A 26,302-nucleotide genomic window follows, 5' to 3' on the forward strand; every position below is an offset into this window, starting at 1 on the left:
TCTACTGTGCCTCAGAATGGCATATAATGCTTTCAAATAACATTGAAGCAAAGGGGAAACTATTTTAAAGACAATTCCAAATTTAAAGTTTACCTTTGGTATTACAGTAAATAAACAAGATCCAAAAATGGTAAACAATGTCCCCAATGTTTTCTTACCTTTGTTAAACTGATTAAAAGCACGGTCAAAAATGGGTACTTGCTAAAATTTAAGATTTCAAATGATTTTTGACAGATTCTATAGAATACTATAGTCCTTTTGTAGTACTGTAGTAATTTTCTAGTACTGCTTTATCATACCTTTGTAATGCTGGTCCTACTGCAGAAGGTACTAGTTCTGTGGCTGTTTTGTGTCTTAATGACAATTTGTATTCTGTATAGAGTTGTTTAATATTTGTCACTTTTCCTCTGAATTACTGCAGTAAACAAGCAGCAACACAATCACATGAAGAACAAAGTGAAGCTGAAAACTCAGTTTTACAATGTTTGCTTTCCTCTGTGGGAATTTACCATTTTTTCAATTACTTTTGTAACTGTTGGACCCCTACCGACTATAATAAAAATGACTGACTCAGTTTATCGCTATTGTTACTTCAGGAAGACAGTAGACAAAATATTAAAACAGAACCCCATTTTTATTAAGTGATAAAATGTAACATACACGATATAACTCCTAGTATGTGCATAGTATAAACAAGGAAATATTTCACAAGACATGTGACTCTAAATCGAGAGGAAATAACTAAAGGGGAGGCATTAAACAGTACATTCAAAATGAAAACAAAAGAAAGCCATTTTTTTTTTGTTTAGACTATATCCAAACAGCTAACCACAGTCTGACAGCACGAGGGTTAAAACGAGGACAAGATGGGCCGAATGGCCTCCTCTCGTTTATAAACTGTTCTTATGAAGGTTACTTTTGCAAACACCACCCTATAGAGTGGAACAACCAATTCAATATGAATAGCAAAACTTATCATGAAATCATAAGAAAGTTTACAAACGAGAGGAGGCCATTCGGCCCATCTTGCTCGTTTGGTTGTTAGTAACTTATTGATCCCAGAATCTCATCAAGCAGCTTCTTGAAGGATCCCAGGGTGTCAGCTTCAACAACATTACTGGGGAGTTGATTCCAGACCCTCACAATTCTCTGTGTAAAAAAGTGCCTCCTATTTTCTGTTCTGAATGCCCCTTTGTCTAATCTCCATTTGTGACCCCTGGTCCTTGTTTCTTTTTTCAGGTCGAAAAAGTCCCCTGGGTCGACATTGTCAATACCTTTTAAAATTTTGAATGCTTTAATTAGGTCGCAGCGTAGTCTTCTTTGTTCAAGACTGAGCAGATTCAATTCTTTTAGCCTGTCTGCATATGACATGCCTTTTAAACCTGGAATAATTGTGGCTTCTCTTCTTTGCACTCTTTCCAGAGCAGCAATATCTTTTTTATAGCGAGGTGACCAGAACTGAACACAGTATTCAAGATGAGGTCTTACTAATGCACTGTACAGTTTTAACATTACTTCCCTTGATTTAAATTCAACAAATCCTAGCGCCCAAGCCAATTCACAGCACATCCAAAAAAAGTAAAAGTTTAAACAAGCAATCTTTACCAAACGGCAATTCGTCAACCCGTGTTCTCTGCTCTCAACTCACAGCTCTCACTTCTCAGCTCTTAGCTCTTAGCTCTAAGCTCTCAGCTCACTGCTCTCTGCTCTCAAATTCAGGTAGCCCTCCCTTTGTTTCATTTGCACATTTTTTTATACACCTGGACCAATTAAGAATTAGCATTGCAGTTACTAAAAGCCATGTCGGCGATTTCAAAGGGACAGGGTCAAAATATCAACACTTTAAAGAAACAAACCACACTTTTAAATAAATTGAATATACAGATCAAAACAAAAACTACACACCAAAAAGAAACATTACATTTCACACCCATTACATATAGCGCCTCCTAATCCCACTGGTGAAGCTTTAGAGGGGCTTTCTGTCCTAGCTGATTCTTTGTTGAACTCGGGGGTTCCCTCCTACACACCAGCTGGCTCCCCTGCACCCAGGGGATGGCAGGAACACGCTGCTTGTTCATCACAACCAGTGAATAAAGATTGTTGAGTGTCTATTAGAAGAAGATCAAAGACCAGGAATTCTGCACCTATAGTCTGGAATACTGAGCCAGTTCTAGCAAGGTGCTCTTTGGGTGACTGTTGTTAGGAATGTCAGCTCAGCACCCAAAAACACACAGAAGTTGTCCTGGTGCCAGAGTCGTTGATATTACAATCCAAGTCGTACTGTAAACTTGTAGGATGTGGAGCTGTTAGTTGTTCCGAGAGTGAATGAAGATCCTTTTAAATGTTGTATTATATTGTTCAATAATGTACAGCACCTTGAGGTCCTTGTGATGAAAGACGCTATATAAATGTAAATAAATAAATAAAAAAAGTTAGTCCGGGTGAACCATTTTCAAAAGGGGACCATTTGTGTGACAAAAAAGAAATGGATGGATGCACACACACAGTGATAGAGAGAAACACACACAGCCACCACCAACTCTCGCACGGCATGCATACAAAGGGGAACAAATGCACTTCAACTATTTATCCTAAAAATGATTAATTTACTGACACTGCTGAATGAGTGGGTGGAGCATTTGTTCTCTATTTTACTTAAATAAAAGATAGTGGTGACTCTGCCAAGACTGTCACAATATTCAATGTAGTGCTGTCTCCTTAGCAGTCCTCAGCCAGAGGTGGAGGTGGGTTGTCGAGGATTTGTGGCACACTGTACAACCCGGTTTCTCAGAGACGTGGGGTTCAGTGGCCAAGAGTTGCGTCGCACAGTGAAGAACTTATCTGAAGCAGCAGAAAGGAGCAGCAACTGGCTGTGGTTGAGACAGAAAGATTCTGGATGGGGATCTCAAGCACAATAGAAAGAAAGCAACACTGATGTACAGGTAAGTAAGTAAGCTGGGCTGAGTTGAGTGGGGGATAGAGGGGGGGGAGGGGGGGATGCTGGGACACCATCTGCAGCTTTAATTAAACTAAACTGGAAGAAAGTAGTAAACTAACACAGACACCAAGAAGGGATCATATTGTAATATCAAAATTAAATGTGACAGACAAATTAACAGATCAGATAGGTAGATAGAAATTAAGAACAGTTATACAAAGAGAGCAATTTTGTTGATATATTTGCTTCACACCCTCCACTGGCTACATATCTCTGCTCGCATTCTTGCTTACTCATTCTTCCTGTAGGCCTGCTCAAGACGCCCTTGTAGATCCCTGGCTCTACCTCTCCTACTATGCATGGACTTGCCCAACTTATACGCCACACTACTGGATCCTCAACTAATGCACTATCCTTGCACTACTATGTCATTGTAGATATAACATGTTGCATCCTAGTTCATATTGTATTTTAGTAGTGTTATTTGCATTTACTACACAGCATTTAAATATTAAGCTTCATGTAACTGTTTACTGCCTTGTCTTGGATAAAGACATCTACCAGATAGATAATAATAATAATAATAATAAATAATAATAATAATAATAAATAATAATAATAATAATAATAATAATAATAATAATAATAAATAATAAACTAAAACCGGGCAGTTTTACGGCTCAAAAGCCCCAGTATCAGTGCGCGTCTAAGCGTGTTTAGTTCTCAAAAATGTGTCAGGCAACCATCTTGTTTAACGCGAGTTTCTTATAAGTCAGTTGAATTGCTACAGTGTCAAGAATGATGCTTGTGAAGTTTCGAGTTAGTCAAATAAACCATTTGTCAACTGTGGCAGTTTCAAATTTCAGACGTAACCATACACAAAAAAAACATAACCATTTTGACATATTTGTATTCCATGGTTACTGGGACAATAACTACCAAGTTTGGAGTTTGAGCTCATTTTCACCAACAAATAGTAGCAGTTTGCTCTTAAGGACGTGTTTTGATAAGATTTGTGGCAGCCAATTTGACATTAATATTTATCGTAGAAACTTCTGCTTCACAAACTTCCTGCGGGTTTGGATGCTGATGATATATGTCAAGTTTAAGATCAATCGTTTCACCAGTTCGAAAGGTTTTATCGAAAAATGCGTCTCGGCGCCAATTGCAAGGACGCAGCAGGAAAATGTTTTCAGCATCTGATAGCCAATGAATCCAGCTTGTTAGCTGCCAAGTCAGAACCTGATCAGTCACACAGCTTCCAAGCGGCAACAGTTTAAAGTTTTGGGTAGAAAAAAACAAACAAACAAACCAAAAACTTTAACAATAACTATAGGCTTCCCAGCCTTTGGCTTGGAATAATAATAATAATAATAATAATAATAAATGTGACACCGATATGAATACATGGTTTCGTAGTTGTAAAGTTATTTTTCACATTTGGTTCATTGGGTTACAGTATTATGACAAAGCAGGGCGCTTGTATTTACTCATGGTTTTTATAAGGAGAAATTCACAAAACTGGAAGCAAAAAAATTAACATTCAAGACCCTTCCTCCCCCGAACCAACATAGAACTACTACTGCATAATAATAATCTTATTGATTTTGTTTAGATGTTCCTTCCCCAGTTTTCAACCCAAACATGCATTTTTCGCCTTTCACCAGAAAAAAAGTATTTAATATAAACAGAGTGGCAGTTCAGTATACCTCATTTGATATATCACGATGGTGCCGGGTACTGAACTACACACGGCTTTCCGGCTTTGGAATTAAAGAGATTACATTTACCAGCACTGCTTTTCTGGGATCAATAATATCCCAACTCAGCTGCCAAAGGGCGGGACCTAATAGCGTAACATGCCTTAACTTGGCTGCTATGTGGTTATAAAAAAAAATCTCCAGGGCTCAAACTGACGGCAACTTGTGTCTTTCCAGTAGACAAATTCTGAGTACCGGGTTTGTGGAAGTTCACAAACTAATTTGCTATTCACTTCTCTTGTGTTTGGGAGAGTGAGTGTACGTCTGCTTTGGGAGCTGTTCGTCGAGTGATGGACTTGCAGAATTCTGCATAGGTATTTGTAGTTTGGGAAAACTTCATAAAGTATTTAGGTAAGTTATTTATTCATAGTTAAGTTCTTGTTGACGTTTGGTCTAATTACAGCATCGGGACATTCTTTGTAAACAGGACTTTAGTTGTCAATTATGCTTTAAAAAAAAAAAAAAAAAAATTCTTTAGAAACTTAGGGTTGATATTAAAATCTTTAGCCCTCGTCTATGTATGTGTGCGTTTAACTATCTATCTGTATGTATCTAATATTGGTGTAGACCATAATGAGATTATGTATAACATATCTTTTACATTTGACCGCTAATATTATGCATAAGGTTCATTTTTTTTTTTGCATTTTGTTTTAAGTTTTTATTTATTTATTGAAACAAAACAAGAAACAAAACACAACGCGTTCAATCCGCCTGATTTTTAAACGTGGCAGACGGGGAAAACAGGTCGCAAAACCCTTTTGGCACTCCAGATAAATTGCTCAATGTATTTTAAAAAGTCGTTTAAGTGTGTGAAGCAATGGAATTTTAGAAATTGCTCTTTTTTGAAAATACACACGCATTACAGCTTGTTAAGTAATTGAAATTCACAATTGGGTCAATTTTGCAAATAATGCCTTATTTTCAAAAGGTGCAAAACACCGCAATGCACTCGCTACTTATGGTGTACCTTCCTCATTCCATATCCAGCAAACTTTGTTGCAATAAACACACTTATTGTATATCATGTTTTGTTATTGTCTTGATAGGTTATGTTTTAGTCAATTAATTTGTTAAAGTTAATGACTTCTCTTTTAAGATACACATATATAAGCAAGCTGGGGTACTTAGCTATTTGCATGCTAAGTACCCTGGCTCATGCCAGGACTCATTTATTGTGGAGAACAGCACATTGTCCAGAGAATTCCAACAGGGGCTTCTAAATGGACACTGCCTAATTTTAGAATATATTAAATACATAATTAACATATGACCGTTCGAAAATATATGTAACAAACATGTTAATGTTTAACATTTTTATTATGATGCATCGCAAACATGCATAAACATTCAGATATCTCATGTAAATGATCTGAATATTAATATTGCATCAGAGAATAAATTGTGATATTGAAAAACTAGAAGTTGCAAGCAACTTCATAGCTTCCAAGGAGTAATTGTGAAATTTAACCATTTTGATTGGTTGCCATCCATCGGGTGCCATATCTACACTCTGTAATGAGGTATAAGCTAGTTTTACATTTGACCTTAGGAGAGGTTAAAGGATACGATCAATGTAATTTTTGAATAGCGCCCATATGGGTTCCTATCTGTGCTCCATTGTAACCATGACCCTATCTACGCTCTGTATAGGGTTATAAGTAGGCTTGCTACTTTTCAATATCAATGCTTGGATCATGCAAAAATATTTGAATTACCTTACCTTTAAAGTCACGTGACACTGGCTGAGAAATTAAGGATGACTTTCTTGTTATGTTTTATACACAAATATGCTTACTTGACTTGAAAAACGTCTTAAAAGATGAAGACAAATTCTTACGCTACTTGTAATGCATAACCCTCACAGCAAGCTACAGTATGAACATTGAACATTAATTTCATCAGTAAAGATCAATGACAAGTTTGTAATGTAAAAGAAAGTTGTAGCCTACTTGACTAAAGTAAAACAACTCTCTTATTTTGAAATGCCAGTGTTTCAGATTATTTACTACTGCTTAGTAAAAGTGACAGTTTCATTTAGGGTTGGTGCTGAACTTGCCCTTCATGGTTGTGGAGGAACATTAACCTGATGACTTCCCACAAAAAAAAAAAAACACTGGTTCCCTTTCACATTTTATCAATGAATAGAATTTAATTAATAGAGAATAAAAACTAACTACCACCTAGCCCATATTTAACTGATTTTTTACAAAAGTAGCTGAGAAGTGTTACCAAAATGATTGGACTGCTGTACCGGTAGCAATCAGAGCAGTCCGCAAATATCAGAATAAACTGATTCATTGCAAACGTAAATTATTTGCATATTACTCGTCCAAATACACTTCCCCTCTGACAATGAGGTGAAATGAATGGGAGCGAGTGAAAGCCAGACTAAGACGATAACTACCCTACAAGGCATAAAATTAAAAAAAAAAAAATCACTCTTTATTTCACATGGTGCCTTTCATAGTGGAACACCATCAAAGTGCTTTAAAAGATGCAGTAAATACAAGAAAATCAGATAGTCTTAAATCATACATCAAATTACTACTGTCTCCTCATGCATTACATACCAACAGGAATGATCATTATGGCAGTTTTCCTAATGTAAATTCATCCAGACAAAGACAGTAAGAATTATCGTTTTCCAAACTGATTTGTGTTGTTGAAGACAGCTCCCCGCCCGACGTAAAACATTTGTGATGTCACCCTTTGATCTTTTGATTGATCAATCCTTTGAATCATCTGACCAAAAAGAGGTTGTGTGACTTTGAAGAGAAGGGGAGTGTGGGGCAGTATTGTTGATTCATGATTGCACAGTTTGTGCTATGAATCCACAGGCAAGTATTACACATTTCCAACTTAGAAAAGAGCTTGCCGTTGTATTTTAGCATTGAATCTGTTTGCTACAAGTACGGCAATACAATTATACATTAACAGTATATAAAAAAAGGTTTTCATAATTGCGATAGTTTATTTACAGTAACAGTAAGGCTGGGTTTAAGGAGAAAGGCACCTTTATGTTTATTTGTTCAGTGGGGTCCCTTTTCCAGTGGGAACCTGGCTTCTTTTAACAAACAATACAAAACAAAAATAAATTTTGTAGCGCTAACTAAACTTAACAGGATATGTAACTTTCAGACGATATCCAGCTTCCTGACTTTAAATATCTTATTCACAATGCAATACACTTTGTTTCAACGTACACTGTATTGAAGTCTACAGGAGAGACCAGGGTTGGTTGTCACAGTGCCTATAGCTTAAACACTGGCTTACGCTCACTCATGGACACAAACACTGAGATGTGTGTTTAGTTGTACTGAAGTCTTAGGGTTTCATCTCTCTGCCATCACGCACAAGAGTCAGCACTAGTTTGTTTTCTTTTTTTCCATACTGTAAGTAATGTTAAGATCTTATGTTATAACGGTAAGTAGTACTGAGTTTCGTTTGAAGTGACCGTCATGTTGAGCCAGGTATGAGCTTCTGTGGTATAAGAGAAAAACCGTGGGACAAGACATGGGACTGCAAGAAACATTATTTTGATTAATAAAAACCTTTAATTGGAAACAGTATTGCATGTAAAATTTGGCACAAATTTATCAGAATGTTCATGAGGAATGGAATGCTTCATATACATATTTTAGTGATACATTTACAAATGTATTAAGATACAATTAACATTTCACTCATTTACTTTTTATAGGCAATTATGTCCATTACATTTAATTGAATTGCTGCTAGTTGGGAAATATTTAACTTTGCTCCTCATATGACAGTTCTGAACTTAGTCTGAAGAATTGCGGGACTTAACTTTGTATCAAACTGACACATCTCTAGGGGGCAGACTGCTGTTGCATTGTGTTCTTTGCAGTTGAGGTCATGTTGAACACCCACCTGCAGACTATCTGCAGAGGGTTAGTTCATTGCAGTTGGTTTATCTTGCAGACTATTGTGAGCTCTGTACTCGCTACAGAGGACAGATCTCCAGTTAGTAGGCCTTTAGGTCTTATTTACTACTTCTGGTTATACAAGGGCACATTTGCAGACTGGTAATTTGCTTTGTTGGTCTGAAGCTGGTGCAGTTTTAACGGCAATCCTGATAGTCAGAATTCCATTCAAAATGGCTGGGAAGCCTATTGTTATTAAAGTATTATTAATTATTATTATTATTTTTCTTCCCAAAACTTTAAACTGCTGCTGCTGCTTGGAAGCTGTGTGACTGATCAGGTTCTGACTTGGCAGCTAACAAGCTGGATTCATTGGCTATCAGATGCTGAAAACATTTTGCTGCTGCGTCCTTGCAATTGGCACCATAACGCATTTTTTGGTAAAACCTTTTGAAATCTTCTACTTGGGAACCGGTGAAGTGATTGATCTGAAACTTGGCATATGTCATCAGCATCCAAACCCGCATCAAGTTTGCGAAGCAGATTTTGCTGCAGTAAATTTTAATGTCAAAATGGCTGCCACAAATCTTATCGAAACGCGCCCCTAACAACAAACTGCTTCTGTTTGAAAACCGTTTGACCAACGTCCCAGTAACAATGGGATACATATGTGAAAATAAAACAAGATGGCCGCCTTTTATACGTTTACATTTGAAATTTAAACCTGCCTCAGTTGACAAACTGTTTACTTGACTAACTCCAACTTCACAAGCATCTTCCTGATACTGTATCAATACAACTGACTTAAACTTGCGTTAAACAAGATGGCTGCCCGACGCATTTTTGCTAAACATCGCAATGTGTCCAGTTCAGGCTCCCTCCTGCAAACGTTGGCGATTGAAACGAATGCTGTGTTGCAGGAGGGAACATGATCTGGACACACTGCAATCCTCAGAATGTGAAACAGTAGAACGCCTCAAGGTTTGTCATTTTATATCCTTTATAACGTGCATGAAAACCTTTCCAGCAGAGCAGACAATGCAGCCCAGTATATTACTTTATATAGATACCATGTTGGTTAGCCTCTGAAGGTTTTATATTAGTGTCATATAGTGAGGTCCTGTCAGCATTGCCATGTGTACTGTACAGCAGAATGACACTACAAGGAAGTCCTTTTAAAGTGTGTAAATATAATGCTATTTACACAGCACGCCTGTGATCACAAAGCATGTCATTATAACCCCTACATGTTCTGATTAATACACGTTCATCACTAGACAATGAATCACACAAAACTGCACACTTCTTGCACTGAAGCAGCTATTAACAACAGATCACAATTTACCAAGGAAATACTAGTACATACTAACACAATAAGGGGTCACACAATACCTGAATAGATATTTAAGAGTAGTGTTACCTAGACTGAAAAGCAGTCACTTTCAGCGTTCCGTTACCTCGTGTTTCTCAGAGTGTCAGGGCTCCCAACCTTGATGGATAAATACTGAGAGCTGAGGGCTCCAGGTACAGTCTTGTAGTTTCTTGTAGTCTGAGCGGATAGCAGAGGGGGCTATCGCAGGTCTGGGGCGGCAAGGAGCTGGTGCTAAAGTAGGGGGTTTTATACTTTTCAAACAAAGAGATTATTTGAATTTCCCGCTGCATGCTCCAATTGGCTATTTTGTAGCAAATGGGCTTGCAATCTTGATTGATTGCACACCCCCCCTTCCTCTGTCTGATTACCATAATCTGGAAAGGGGAAACTTTAAAACGTGCATAACTTTTGCTAAATAATTGCGATTTTATTCTGAATTCATGTTATTTTTACCATAAGAAATTACATTTCTTCAGACACCAAACATATCTGGTTGTGACTTTGGTTAGACATTGCAAGCAGTTTAATTCTCTTAGGGATTTATTACCTGGGTCATCCTATACTTGTTAAGCAATTTAAGAATAAAAACGCTTGCATCTTGTACTCCTAGTGGTATTAAATCAATATGATGTGAAATTTGTCTTAAATATTTTAAGCTATTTTTCTCTCTTTTTCAGACACCTATACTAAGCCACCTCTCTCTCCCTAGATGGGTTTGATTAGCCTTTTGTTTCCTGAGTGCCTGGTGAATTAAAGGAGTTAGGTTGATAGTTATCTCTAAGCAAAGCTAGACAAATTAGATTAAAGTTCATTCAATGTAGATTCCTGATAATATAATATCATAAGAACATAACATAAAGTCCATGACATTTGCAATATATTTGTGATGACAATGTCTATAGAACCTGCAAACATATTGACAACACTTCAAAATTGTTAATCACACATCAAGGGAAATACATTTCTCAACCTTTGCTTGGGAGCATTTGCCAGGGAGAGAGAGAGAGAGAGAGAGAGAGAGAGAGAGAGAGAGAGAGAGAGAGAGAGAGAGAGAGAGAGAGAGAGAGAGGGCGTGTGAAATTGTTAAAACTTGAGTAAAAGTTGAAAACTGAAATTGAAATTGTTAAAACTTGAGTAAAAGTTGAAAACTTTTTTTTTTTGCAGGAGGGCGTGTGAAATTGTTAAAACTTGAGTAAAAGTTGAAAACTTTTTTTTTTATTAATCTATGATATGTGAATATAAATATTAAAACAGTCACGGGGCACTGATAATTTAAAGATGGATTTCAAAGAAGCATTGGTTAGCATTCAATTAAAGTGGGCCCAGAGAGAATTTTTGTGGTACCAATAAGAGAACATAGACTTTAAAGCCTGATTGGTATTTATTTAACTGATAACCGTTTGGGGTGAGAATAACAGCTGTGCAGTGTTTCCTGCAGGCCTTATCAGTGTCAAAAAGCACAGCGTGGGGATAGAGTTTCTTTCTTCCTACTGTCAGAGACATTAACCTGCTCCTCACAAAGTTGAACACAGATCCCTTTTCTTAAAGTTTATATTATAGCTATGGCCGAAAGTTTAGCATCACCTGGAATTTTCACGTTTTTCTGTTTTTTTTTGTTAAGTTTGTGGAAAACTACAAAGCGTTATGTAATTCAATATGTTAACATTATTTAGCAGGTTTCATTCAGCTTGGTGGAGCAAAATTAGTAACTGTACAGGGTGCTGCAAACGTTTTGTCTGGACGTGCATATGTTGTCTGTATAATTCTGCATTGCTGTTTCTGATTAAAATCATTACCTGCCTGGTAACTAACTCTTCCGGCAAACTTTGCTTCGTAAAAGACTCCTCACAGCTGGTTTCTGTGAAGTGGGATATGACACGCTGCCTAGTCTTTGAGTAATTTGCTCTCCAGTTTAGACACTTAAGTAAAATATATGTTGGGTGAAAAAAAAAAAAAAATTGCAACATTACCTTGACGTTATGAGTGCTTTCAACATATACTGCAGATACTGTAATGCTAACTTATGGAGAATGCATTAATTATAGCCTTACATTTGAACTGTAATGTTATTATGAGCTACGGTAGAAAAACTTGATCTTACAATAAAAAGTGTTTCTGGCAGTTCCCAGGCAGGCTCAACTGACCACTGAGACGCCAGGAACTAAGAAAGTACAAGAAGCTTGATAACATGCGAACTTGCTATGTGTATTCTTTGCACATTCAAGTTCAATACCGTACGTAGGGCTCTATTCTCAAATGTTCGAGAGGGACATTCGAGGAGAAATTGTGCAAAGTATTTTCCTATTTGCAATTCTCAAGAAGGTGAATTTGCGTATTCAAGGTCACCCCTAACAAGGATTCTCCGGTTTCCATTTCCATTCCACTAGGAGAATGCGTCCAAATAGATATCTCAAATGCTTAATTTACATGCACTTCCCTTTTTTGAATTCCCACATGTGATTTGCGTCATCCTAATTTCATTTTATTCTCCTAATTTTAGTCGAGTGTATTCACCTGGTCAGGATGTGTTCAATTCATTCTCCCGATTTTATATAAAGGCTTCTGAACTGTGTTTTTTTTGTTTTTTGTTTTGTATCTCATCGAAATTGAGGTCTTTCCACTGTTTCTGGAAGCTATTGCAGTGCTCATGCAGAACAGTCAAGGTGAAACGAGGCGTAATCGAAAGAGAGAGAGAATATACCATCCCAGAGTCAACTTTCTTCATTTACCAGAAGAGGAAATAAAGGTTAGATTTAGACTAGATAAGGCTGCGATTGTGGATCTCTGTGATGCTATTAGGATGATTTAGAATGTCCATCAGAATGGAATTTAGCCCTACCTGCCCATCTTAAAGTGGTAGTGGCTTTGCGACTCTATGCCTCTGAGTCAGTTGTTGTTGAAGCTGACAAATGTTGTTGAAGCTGACACCCTGGGATCCTTCAAGAAGCTGCTTGATGAGATTTTGGGATCAATAAGCTACTAACAACCAAACGAGCAAGATGGGCCGAATGGCCTCCTCTCGTTTGTAAACTTTCTTATGTTCTTATGTTCTTATTTCAGCGTCCTGGAGGAGATAAGGTGGGACATAAGTCAAGTCTCAATGTCCTGTACTATTAATGAAGTAACTACTGCATTGGCGAAGAGGGCACTGGATTATATTATGTTCCCTCACAACCAAAGGGAGTTAGATAAGGTTAAAACGTATTTTGTTTTTTTTAATATAGCAGGATTGCTATCTGCCCTCTGGGCTATAGGTTGCACACATGTTGTTTTGCAGAATCCTGCAGGAGAGAGCCAGGAAAAACGTCCCTTTGTTAAACACACAGGTGGCGTGCGATGCCGAGTGTACCCTATCATAAATATGTGTGCCCGCTATCCAGGATCTTGCCATGATTCATACATACTCCAGAATTCCAATTTTGAGCAATTGCAGTCGCCACGGAGACCAGAAGGAGTATTAATTGGTAATAATATATAGCCAGATAATTGATTTTGAATTGAATTGAATTGATTGAGTTTATTTAGATTACCAGAGAGCTTTTGTCAAAGTCCCACATAAAAGATTAATTCTCAAACTGAATGCAGTAGGGATTCAAGGAAACATATGTACATGGATTAGGGAGTGTTTAACATGTAGAAAACAGAAAGTACTGATTAGAGGAAAAACCTCAGAATGGAGCGAGGTAATTATTCCGGGCTTAAAAGGCATGTCATATGCAGACAGGCTAAAAGAATTGAATCTGTTCAGTCTTGAACAAAGAAGACTACGTGGCGACCTAATTCAAGCATTCAAAATTCTAAAAGGTATTGACAGTGTCGACCCAAGGGACTTTTTCAGCCTGAAAAAAGAAACAAGGACCAGGGGTCACAAATGGAGATTAGACAAAGGGGCATTCAGAACAGAAAATAGGAGGCACTTTTTTACACAGAGAATTGTGAGGGTCTGGAATCAACTCCCCAGTAATGTTGTTGAAGCTCACACCCTGGGATCCTTCAAGAAGCTGCTTGATGAGATTCTGGGATCAATAAGCTACTAACAACCAAACGAGCAAGATGGGCCGAATGGCCTCCTCTCGTTTGTAAACTTTCTTATGTTCTTATGAGTCTGTAATTGTCGTATGACGGTGATACGGCAATTTTGGAATCGAAACAAGTTTGATTTGTTCTGATTTGATGTGCGTTAAAAATGACATTGACCAATGAAAAACGACTGGGAAGACACGTGGATTCTTGCAGTTCCCTGAACAAAGTGGATCTAATTGTGTGTGTCGCCAAACAAAAATAACTTTATGATAAATCCAAAAAGGATTACAAAGACTCTGACAAAACAAAGAACACATAGGATAAGTCATTGCCATGGACGTGGGCACTTGAAATTATGAACTGACAGCATACAGTGTTGTGTCTGTCGCCATCATTGCAAACCAGCTTAAATATTGGTCATATGGTTTCTGATGCTATGACACCTGTGTTGTGTAATATCATGTTTTAAATTTTGGTTTTTATTATGTATTGCGTAACGTTATTATAGATCTAGTAGAAATGTAATAATTGGCAAGCTTTTTAAATTCTATCAGTGTCTGTTGATCATTACGTTTATAATACATTTAACATTTTTTTTTTTTTTTTTGCGTTCAAAGTACAACAAAATTGTATTTATTTTTTATTATAATACTGAAACTAGGTATACTTACTACAAAGCCCCCACTGCACCCCAGCGCTCTGAAGTGTGATATTAACACATCTAGTGTGCAGTGGATTGATGGACGACTTTTTCGGATGACGGAACGGATCCAGTGTGCAAAGGCCTTTTATCTGGATGGGGCATTTTAAGCCCATCCATACCGTCATGCAATAACGATAAAATGGCATGTTTTCAATACACAAAACAGAACATTAAAATAATACAACTAATGCAAAATAACACAAAACATAACATGCACAGGGACAGGGAGTGCCTCGTCACAGTGATTAACAAGTTTGAAACAGTGGCAATAGGTTTAAAAAAAAAATTGCAGTAAGGGACACAGCAAAGGTAATGCGTTTCCTCAATTACAAAAATGTTTTCCATAGCAAAAGCATGGCAAACCATGTTAACTAATTCATAGTATAACCGTGGGAAAACACTGCAAAATGACATAATTGTGATCCATTGTAATAGCTGTAGTAATCAGTGTAAGGAGTGTGCAGTTTTGTGTGATTCATTGTCTAGTCTAGTCGTGAAAGTGCATTAATCAGAACCCATAGGGGTTATAATGACATGCTTCATGATTACAGATGTGCTGTGTAAATTGCTGAATATTTACACACTTTAAAAGGATTTCCTTGTATTGTGTCATTCTGCTGTATTGTGACACTATATGACACTAATCTAAAATCCTGTATAGAACTATAGCAGCTGCCCAGCATGGTGTCTATATAAAGTTGTAATCTAGTGTGCTGGCATTGCCTGCTGTGTGCTGGGCAGAGCCTTGCTGTACTGTACTGTACACAGGGCAATGCTGGCTGGACCACACTGTATCATAACAGTATCTAGTAATCTTTATTTCTATATAGCGCCTTTCATAGTGGACCACCATTACAAAGCACTTTACAAGATACGAAACTAGGGTGTGTGAACTACGCATCAGCTGCAGAGCGGCTTAAAATAACGTCTCACCCGAAAGACGGAGCACAGGGAGGTTAAGTGAATTGCTCAGGGCCACACAATGAGTCAGTGTCTAACACTAATATAAAACCCTGTACAGAACTACAGCAGATAACTGACATGGGGGTAGAAAAGTGATAAGTCTGTCTCAATCGTTGCAAACCACATGCAAACCAATCAGAAGTGTAGTGTGAAATTTCCTAACCAGCGCAGCGCTGTTGGCATCCTTTTTACGAATGCTTTGCAGCCGCAGTTCTTATTTGCGTTTTAGCCTTAAACGAATATGTAATTCTGGGCGTTCCTGCAGAAATTCCTGGCGCCAAGTAAACTGTGCTTGGCTAAGACCCACCTTACATCCTGTCAAAATGTGCCTTAATGTTGCAGGTGATGAACAAAAGGACATGAGGGATCCTCACCCACCCAGAGGTTTAGGTTCTGTGGAGACGGGAGAACATCATATGTTGATCTGATGAGGAAACTGATCCTGCTCTGTTCCTTTGTCCATAGGTCTTGCCAGCCGATCTTGCGTTGTTCCACTCTCCCATCTCATGCATTCTTCCTGCTTGGCCAGGCCTTTACACACCTGATCCTCTCCTCCTGATTTTGCAGCTCATTGACTACCAGCTTCCTTCGTTGAGCTGGGGTTGCCTTATGTCATGTAGGAGGAGCTGAACTGAGACCAAGACCTCCTTATCCATGCTGAATTTGCCCCATAATATCTCCGATTCGAAGGGCAGCCATAGCATCTTCCACAGCTTTCTTTGCCGTCCATTTTCTTCCAGTTTTCAACACAGGTGCTGCCTTCCTTACGCATTTGTCACGTGAATCTACTAATGTCATTTCCAGTCAGACTTTGGCGCACTTAAACTCCTTGGTTAGAGCAGAGATTGGTAGCTGCAGTATTCCTTTACCATAAAGTCCCACCCACATATGAATTCGAAGGTCGAAGAGTTGACCAACAGTTCCTTTGGAGCAAGGGACAGTCACCGGTGTCGTCAGAACCGTCATCTGGTTGGACTTCGACCAAACAAAGTCAAAACGGGCCATTTTGTGACGGTAAAGCACACGTGAGTAGTTGGAAAAGGTGACGAACAACCAATTGATGATTGGGAGGGGTGTCCTTGAAACTGGGCCCTTTAGGGGGGAGGTTTTCACTGGCTTCTCGGACACTGTTGGTATTGCCTCACCATTAATGTAGAACCTTTTATCTACTTTACCTTTAAATATAGAGATGCTCCTTGATTTAGTGGGCTTGAATTGCATTCATGCCTGTGGCAATGTTACCCTGCCCCTGTGTATTTCTGTGTTGTGTGTTTTGTGTTAATGTTGGTGTGTAGTCATTGGTACACGGGATGTAATATGGGTTTTGCGCACAAATGTTGAAAATGTATATTTGTATTTAGGCACGAGGATTGCACAGCACTTCACGTGCAAGTAAAAAGTAATAATATGTGAGCACGGGGAATTGCGCTTTATTAATTCACGTGCAGTTGTACCGAGACTCCAATTGAATGATTGATTAGCAATCGAGTCTCAGTACAGCTGCATAAAAGCAGCATGTTTTCACTCACTCGGGGTTGTGTGTTCGGTGAGTGGAGAATGGAGGTAACAGAATAATAGTAAAAATGATACCAGATCAACGTGTTTGTCTGTGTAGTCCTTTTTGTTTGTCTCTTTGTTTTGGCTACGAGTGCCGAGTCCTGTGTTTTGTTTGTTTTACAACCTTTTATTTACTGTTTGTTCATTCATTAAATGAGCACAACCAATTGCTCATCTTCACCAAACTCCACCTCTTTCTTCTTTATTTTTTGGTTCCTGGTTCTGGTCTGATGTCACCCACTGCAGCCGTCTTTGTGACAGTGCCCATTCAATGTTATTGGTTAATTTGCCCAATAACCGATTAATGCAGGCTACTGTTGTAGTCATGGTTGTCATGTCATCCATGTATGCTCGAATTGGTGGTAGTCGCATTCCAGAAGCCAAGCGCTCTCCTCCCACTACCCATTCTGATGCCCTAATAATTACTTCCATTGCCATGGTAAAAGCCAGTGGAGAAATGATACATCCTGCCATTGTTCTTCTAAACATTGCCATGTAGTGCTGAATTCTGAAGTTGAAAAACTAAATTGCAGATCTCCAAAGTAGGCTTTCACTAAATTTGTTATTGTCATCGGTACGCTGAAAAAATCAAATGCTGCCCAAAGAAGTTCATGTGGCACTGAACCATATGCATTAGCCAAATCCAGGAATGTCACATGGAGCTCCTTCCTCTCCTTTTTTGCTGATTGAATTTGTTGCCAGATTACGCTGATGTGTTCTAAGCATCCTGGGAAGCCTGGAATGCCTGCTTTTTGTACTGAAGTGTCAATGAAGCAGTTTTTTAATAGGTAGGTTGACAATCTCAGCGCAATAATGCTGAAGAAAATCTTGCCTTCTTCGTTTAACAGGGAAATAGGACGAAACTGACCGATGCTTGTAGAATCCTTTTCTTTTGGTATAAAGACTCCACCTGCTCGGCGCCATGCTCTTGGTACAACCTGTTTTTCCCATGCCTCTTTCATCAATTTCCACAGGATTCGTAGAACTCCAGAAGCACTCTTGTATACTCTGTATGGAACTCCATTAGACCCTGGAGATGATGAAGCCCTTGCTTTTTTCACAGCTTGCTCTACTTCTTTCAACTTAGGTGCACAGTCCTCCATTTGGTATTTGGGTGGATTGATAGGTGGAATATCTGAAGGAATTGACATAGGCTCCTGCCTTTTTGAATCTGTGTGTGTTTCCTCCAGATATTGCTCCAGCTCAAACTTAGATGATTTTAGTGTGCCATTTCTCTCGCTGGTGAATATCTTCTTTACAAATTTGAATGGATCTTTATAAAAGTTAGTGCTCGCACGCTCTTTCTTTTGTAGCGTTTCCGTAGGCGCTCAGCTCTGCGCAATGTTGCAAGCTTATCTTTTAAGACCCTTTGTAATAGATTGAGTCCTCCTGACCATTGCTTCCTCAACTGCCTCCTTTCTCTATCTAAGTGTTCAATCTCCTGCTGCCTTCTAGACTTTCCAGGAATAGTTTGTACTTTTTCATTCCTTTTTTTCAATTCCAAACCTCTCATACGCGTAGATGGTGTCCCCAAATTTATCCAGCTTCTTTTCAACTGTTCCATTTAACCTTTCCAAAGTAAAACAGAGATCCGTGTTTACTGTGTCCCACACAGTTTTCTCACAAGCTCTTGGCCATTTAACTCCAGGCTTGTGCCCGTTGAGGTTCTTATCTCTCTTACGCTGGTTCATCTGACCGGGTTCGCAGGGATCATTAGGTTCATCACTAGTTGTATCCACACAAGTCCTCCTCACGTCTATGACAGGGGTGCCGATATCCTGTGAACTGTGGTTTATACAATGTTTATACAATGGTAATATGTTTTAGATAAATTCAATCTTCTTTCTCTGAGCTCCTGCAGACATTTTCCCATCAGACTCCTGGGTCATCCTAACACCCAGTATAGAACTACAGCAGCTACCCAACATGATGTCTGTATAAAGCTGTATTACCTGCTGTATGAAGGGCAGAGCCTCACTGTGCTGTGCTGTACACAAGGCAATGCTGGCGGGACCTCACTATATAGCACTAATATAAAACCCTGTACAAAACTACAGCATCTACCCAACATGGTGTCTATATGAAGTGGGCTGCATTGTCTGCTGTGTGCTGGGCAGATATAACATCATAACACACCAGTATCAGTTTTAATCAGTGTCTCACAGGCATGATAACCTGTTACTTTTTTTTTTTTTTTAAGTCTCTCTTCCTTTGTATTTTCACACATTGAAGCGTGTGGTTTTTAATGACTAAATTACAATTCTCCTGATGCTTTTTATATGTTTGTATTCACAAACAGTCTAATAATTGTTATCTGTCAGGGTTTAAGCTTCCAACAACTATAACTGTATTAATATAAAGTAATTTTAGGTAATAAACTAATTCCATAAATCTTCCTTTAGCGACACAGGTCTCAAACAAGCAGTTTTGAAAGAAACACATATTCTAGCAAACATTTTCATTTCAAAACTGACATCAGGAACTACCCTAAGTTCTTAGTTTGGTTACCTTGCCTACCAGGAAGCCTGCTACTGCTGTACTTCCTAGGCTACCCCAGCAGTGCCTTCTGGGTCCTGTTACTGGCTGAAAGTATGTCAGTCAATAGGGGAAACAGCTGGTTGGTTATTGACAAGGAAGAAGCCAGGGAAGGGGTGAAGACACTCTCCATGTGATCCAGGATGTGCCAGGAAGGACAGAACTGATACAAAAAGAAAAATCCACACACATTTTATTTGAAGTGTTAATTCCAGTTAAAGTTGACAGTTTTCTCTTGCTTGTTCATTTGGAGCTAACAAACAGCTAAATAAAGTACGATATTATTAGCAGTTTGCTGGAAATTGCATCTTTCTCCGAAATGACCCTACTTTTCCAAAACCACATATCTAGTCTGTTTTTTTTTATAATTATGAAATTCAATTAAAAAAATTTAAAGCAAAACAACACATCCAAAAGCATAAATTGCTATAAAACTAAGATTAAAGGTGTCGGTGTATTTCAGAAGGTAGGTATTATAGGAAGGTTTGTCTGTGTGCTGGGTGACTGAGTGCAGTTCTGTTTCCACAACGCTTCTATATAAAGCTATTGTATATCGTCCTGCAAGAGAGCTTTTTATCTTAACAAAGGTAACATATATTTCAAGTTGCTTGTGATGTTAAAAAAATAAGCTTTTTTTTCCTTGTGTTTTCTTGGGTTTTTTAAATTTAGTTTCCTTTCCTAAACCAAAATTAATCTTTAGCATTTTTTAAAGCAGTTGGGTAAAGTCAGGCCTTCATAGACTTGCTTCTGGTATTATTTTGTTACATGGAATGGTTTTGATCATGTTTTGCAAATGAACGAATGTCTGAGTACTATATTGAAAACATTTAGCAAGTGGAAGCACTTAACAGAGTTATAGTTTTCAAAATGTAAAATATATGTTGGCTCATTTCTGTTGATTTTGTGTTCTCTGCGGCCTTCCTGTTAGTCTTTCTTGTGGTTTATGGGTTTAGTGTTTGTGTTCCTGTATACTTCTAGTTTTGTCTAAAACCAAATATTTTATGTGTGAGTTTTTCAAAGCTGCCAAACCACAGTAAAGGGACTTTTATCAAGCAGGAGAGCAGGGCAGTTTAAACAGTGCACATATGTACAGCATGTTTTTATATATATATATATATATATATATATATATATATATATATATATATATATATATATACACACACACTGTTGTCATTATTTGTATATATATATAGGTTTTGTATAGTAAAATATTTCTGTGACGTCATCATTTGATCTGTTGATTGATTAATTCTATGATTAATTCTATGAATCTTCTAACTAAACGTTGCTTTGAAGAGAAAGGGAGTGCAGGGCAAATATACTGTTGATTAACAATTCAGAACAATTCAACAGTAAAGCGAATAAATTATACATTAACATAATGTAAACAAAATTGTTATAATTACAACCTCCACATGTTTTTTGCTTTTTTGTTTTTCTTATGCCACGTTCATGTTCTACATCTAAAACACAGTCCTCACTGTTATCTTCACTTACAACAGACCGAAACAGACACATGTGTGTTCTATATATATATATATATATATATATATATATATATATATATATATATATATATATATTTATATATGTGTGCACGTCCCTCCCCCAATTATAGGAGGGACGGACGGTTTCCCTGCCAAAAACACATTTTATTTATAACTATCCCTGACACTGGTGATTATTGTAAATTAGAGCCAGGTGCAGGGTGTAATTAATAATAGAACAATTATGTTTTGGCAGGGAGGATACTAACCGCTCCCTGTCATATATATATATATCAGTACTGTGCAAAAGTTTTAGGCAGGTGTGAAAAAATGCTGTAAAGTAAGAATGCTTTCAAAAATAGACATGTTTATATTTATCAATTAACTAAATGCAAAGTGTGTGAACAGAAGAAAAATCTAAATCCAACCCATATTTGGTGTGACCACTCTTTTGCCTTCAAAACAGCATCAATTCTTCTAGGTACACTTGCACACAGTTTTTGAAGGAACTCGGCAGTTGGCCCAAACATCTTGGAGAACTAACCACAGTTGTTCTGTGGATTTAGGCAGCCTCAGTTGTTTCTCTGTCTTCATGTAATCCCAGACAGACTCGATGATGTTGAGATCAGGGCTCTGTGGGGGCCATACCATCACTTCCAGGACTCCTTGTTCTTCTTTACGCTGAAGATAGTTCTTAATGACTTTTGTTGTATGTTTGGGGTTGTTGTCATGCTGCAGAATAAATTTGGGGCCAATCAGATGCCTCCCTGATGGTGTTGCATGATGGATAAATATCTGCCTGTACTTCTCAGCATTGAGGAGACCATTAATTCTGACCAAATCCCCAACTCCATTTGCAGAAGTGCAGCCCCAAACTTGCAAGGAACCTCCACCATGCTTCACTGTTGCCTGCAGACACTCATTCGTGTACCGCTCTCCAGCCCTTCGGCGAACAAACTGCCTTCTGCTACAGCCAAATATTGTTTGTGTCTGTCAGTTTTGTCTGTCACTACCTTTATTTTGACCAAACTTTTATCATACACTCCTAGGCTCATAGTTTGGGATACCTGCTGAACCAAGCTTTAAACTTCTTTTGCAGATCCCCTTCGTGAAAAATCCTCTACCATGGAAAATAACGAGACGATCGTCTTTACGGCAGATGAAAGCATTATGAGCAATGAGCTTTCCACAACCATTGGCACCCTAATCCTGACACTGGTTTTCCTGATCGGAGTTCCGGGGAATCTTTTCATAATCTGGAGTATATTATTCCGGACCCAGAAGCGCTCTGTCACCTGCCTCCTGATTCTTAACCTGGCGCTGGCAGATGGGGCACTGATGCTCCTGACTCCGTTCTTCATCGTGTACTTGGCATTGCAAGACTGGGTTTTTGGGACAGTCCTGTGCAAGACCTTGTTCTACCTCTGCTGTATGAACATGTACGCCAGCATCTTTCTCATTACACTCATGAGCCTTGATCGCTTGGTGGCTGTGGCTTGGCCCAGTAAAATGGCCGTTTCACGGAGGAAAGGGTTGGTGATCAAGGTCTTGGTCACGCTGTGGATGATGACTTTGGCATTTGCAGTTCCTGCGGTCGTGTATCGATCTACAGGGACCGACACAAGTGAGAACCGAACTGTCTGCGTGCCTTTCCACAAGAGCAGGAGCCACCAGGTATTCCAGTATGGGTTTGAGACGTTCATCGGGTTTGTGGTCCCCTTCTCTGTAATTTTGGGGAGTTACGGGTACATCTTGCACCGTTTACGGAGCTCCAAGTTTCAGCGGCGCATCCGCAGTGAGAAACTGATCCTGGCGATCATCGTGATGTTTGGAGTCCTGTGGCTGCCCTACCATGTGGTTAATATCATTCAGGTACGTCATGACTTTCTTTCTCAGGTAAGACTATAAGAAAGTCAAGTAGACAGAAGTTTTGGCCGGGGGTACCCGACGGTCTTCCCCCGGTAATGTGCATGGTGAGTCATACAATCAAGGGAGAGCAGGTTCTCATCCTGACTGTGCGAAGTCGCCAGTCTCAGCGGACCCTACTGGCCATGCGCCTAGTGAGCTGAGGTGGACACCTGCAGGGCTGGCCTTTGTTCCCAGATGCCGTTAGCTCACTGACATTTGCTCTCGAGTTCCTAGGTGTAGAAGAAGAAGCTGGCTTGGTCCTGGGATTGAACATTCAGTTCTCCTAAGCTGTGTGGGGAAGACAAAATAATTGGGCAATAAATAAAAATAATGAAAAAAAAATGGGTAACATAGAATAGTTGATTTGTTGAATAGTAATATGAAAAGTAAAGTCGATTGATCGCTCTTAACGTGATTGTAAAGTCATTGTGACGGATTCAGATGGATAGAAGCATAGTTACAGTTGCAATCCATGAATATATAAATGTCATTGTAAAACATAATAAACCGTTTTTAAAAATTCCATGACAGCAATGAGTTAAGAAACAGATGTTCAAAAATAGAGCTCCAGACACTATCAAATGCGTAATTTAATATAATTTTTAAAGTGGCGACTAGCTGTCCTATTCGTTTAAAGTGTCCAAGAAGAAGTCATTCTACTCCTATTGCCTTCTTCAGTGAACTAATTGAGAATTAATAAAAGTGAATCTGTCCTTTCCTCGTCTCTTGTGATTCAAGACTACTGTCTGTCTCCTCATTAAACGAACAGAAGAGAATCTATCTAGCTGACCCCCTTTCTCAGTATCCAGGGATTTCAGCTTTGTACGCCATGCTGCCAGACTGCTGTCCTCCAGCACAAGCGTAATTTTGCCTATGGCATATATTTTTGTGTAATGACATGTAAACATGTAAAAATATAATATTTACTACAATAATTTAAGACCACAAATGAAATACTATGATGCAAAAAAACAACACATCAACAGAACAAGTTCTAATCAATTTATGTTAGAAGAATCATTGTGCTAAAATAACAAAAACAGGTTCTCTGTTCACATTACATTATATAGAAATTTAAATCTGTACAGTAGGCCTATACAGTATACAGTACAATAGTAAATCAAATTAATACTTTGCACCCTTAGGAAATAAGAGATTATTTTAAATTGAAACTAAACGATTTTTTTTTTTTTTTTTTTTTTTTTTTACTGCAGCCTACTTAGTACACAATTAACACAAAACTGGTCATGGCGCTACATTAACATGTTGTTATACACCTTACATTTTACAGTGGACGCATGGCTGCAAGTAAAACCTTATGGTGCAATGCAAGAAAGTTTTTTTTTGTTTGTTTGTTTTTAATTATAGTCTACCCTTATGTGATACTATGTCAAAAACAGCACCTTTTAAAATGATGTGCCCTTTGATACCAGGGGGTAAACTATAGGGATTTGTTTCACAATCTAACATGAATTATTCTACCTACAATTATTATTGGTTAAATAATGTTAGATCGTGAAACAAATCACACCGCCTGTCTCTATCTCTGAACTAATAAGGTGGATCTGTCCTGACTTTATGGGAACGCTCCCAGATTTTCCAGCACAGATCACATTGTCCCTCCTCTCTCAGGTGGTGGCAGCTCTGTCCTCGAAGGATCTGGAGAGTCGGCTGGACCACCTGTGGAAGAGCTGCCGTGCTGTGGCCTCTGCCCTGGCCTTTATCAGCAGCTGTGTGAACCCTGTGCTGTACACCTTCGCAGGGAAGGGCTACATGAAGACCGCTGGCTTCAACTTCATGGCTCGGCTGTTTGAAAGCACGGCCTTGAACTCAGCCAGCAGGAAATCACGTCAAGCCAAGCCTAGCAAAGAATGCACCTGCCTGGAGTCTAGGGAGCTTCAGAGAAGCAAGGATACCTCCACTGATGGATGAAGCAACCAAGCCTAGAGATCTCTAGTTAACTTTATTGGTTTTATTCCTAGACCTCCTTTTATCACGTTTGTTTTTGGTGAGCTTTGAAAAGTTTGGGACTGTGCTGTGTTACAGAATTATCTTTACCATGTTTTAAGTTGGGTTTGAAAAGATTTCAGGGACAGCTAGTAGTCACAGTGTAGCATGATACTGTTAATAAGCAGAGCACTATTTGAGCTGTGTCTTAGTTAGCTACAGACAGAACGAGCCCCAAAATCCTGTTCAGTTTGACACTACAATATAATTAAAATAACAAGAAGCATGTGTTGTAGCAAATATGTTTCTCACAACAACAAATATATGGAGAGACAGCTCCATTAACTGCAAATGCAAGCTTACAATGGTAAGGGACAAGGCTCTAGTAGACACATGAGCAATTTTATATTCTGCATTGCCATTTTGCACTTTTCGCATGGTTATACTATGCATTTGTCATTAGTTTACCATTGTTTGCCACGTTTTTTAATATGCTTTAATATCTCTCTGTGCTTTACAATGCGTACCTATTCTTGCACTGTGCTTTATTACACTTTTCTATGGGGAACATTTACAAGGGTTAAGTTAACAAGGTTTGTTTCTTAATATGCTTTACCATACCTTTTAAAATGCTTACATATACTTTACCATGCCTCCACTCTGCTTTATTGCAGGTTGCTGTGCTTTTAGTGTGGTTAACTTGTATAAGGGGGAAAAATGCAGTCTACAAAATGAAACATAGACTAAACAGTAATCATACGTTGGTTTTTAATTCGCTTTTGTGTGTTATTTGTTTTTGTTGCAGGGCACAGGCCCTGCGCATGTAAAAATGTAAATATCGAGTCTGTACATTTTGTGTGTTTTGTTTATATGTAAATTCTTGCTTATAAAATTTGACAGAGATGGGTGTGACAGGCTGGCAAGAGACCCAGAGACATACTGCAGTTCAAAAAAATAATACTTTTATTAACAATTAAACACAAAATAAAAGGGCACAAGGGCCAAAACAAACATATTTAAACACAAATAACAAAGCAAAACTTACAAAATAAAGGTTTCCAGGCTGGGCGATGCCTTCACTGGACCAGAAAATAGCTAAAAACACAAAACAGCAAACCAAAACCCCAGCAAGCACGACCATTTGCTTCCTCAGCTCCCTCCTCTCCTTAATGGGAAGCTGAGGCCTTCTTTTATGTCAGGTAGCTGGGTGCTGATT

At 38.5% G+C, this 26,302-nt stretch overlaps 1 protein-coding gene across 1 annotated transcript; it reads left to right on the plus strand.

The window, feature by feature from the left end:
- The first annotated feature begins 4,853 nt into the window (after window positions 1-4,853).
- Window positions 4,854-26,062, plus strand: LOC121305299 (leukotriene B4 receptor 1-like). The gene is made up of 3 exons (XM_041236894.1): window positions 4,854-5,052; window positions 22,331-23,103; window positions 24,772-26,062. The coding sequence occupies exons 2-3, from the start codon at window positions 22,357-22,359 to the stop codon at window positions 25,069-25,071; spliced, it is 1,047 nt and encodes a 348-aa protein (XP_041092828.1). The 5' UTR covers window positions 4,854-5,052; window positions 22,331-22,356; the 3' UTR covers window positions 25,072-26,062.
- Window positions 26,063-26,302: the final 240 nt, after the last annotated feature.

The sequence above is a fragment of the Polyodon spathula genome, chromosome 42 (genome assembly GCF_017654505.1).
Source record: "Polyodon spathula isolate WHYD16114869_AA chromosome 42, ASM1765450v1, whole genome shotgun sequence".
Classification (NCBI taxonomy): domain Eukaryota; kingdom Metazoa; phylum Chordata; class Actinopteri; order Acipenseriformes; family Polyodontidae; genus Polyodon; species Polyodon spathula.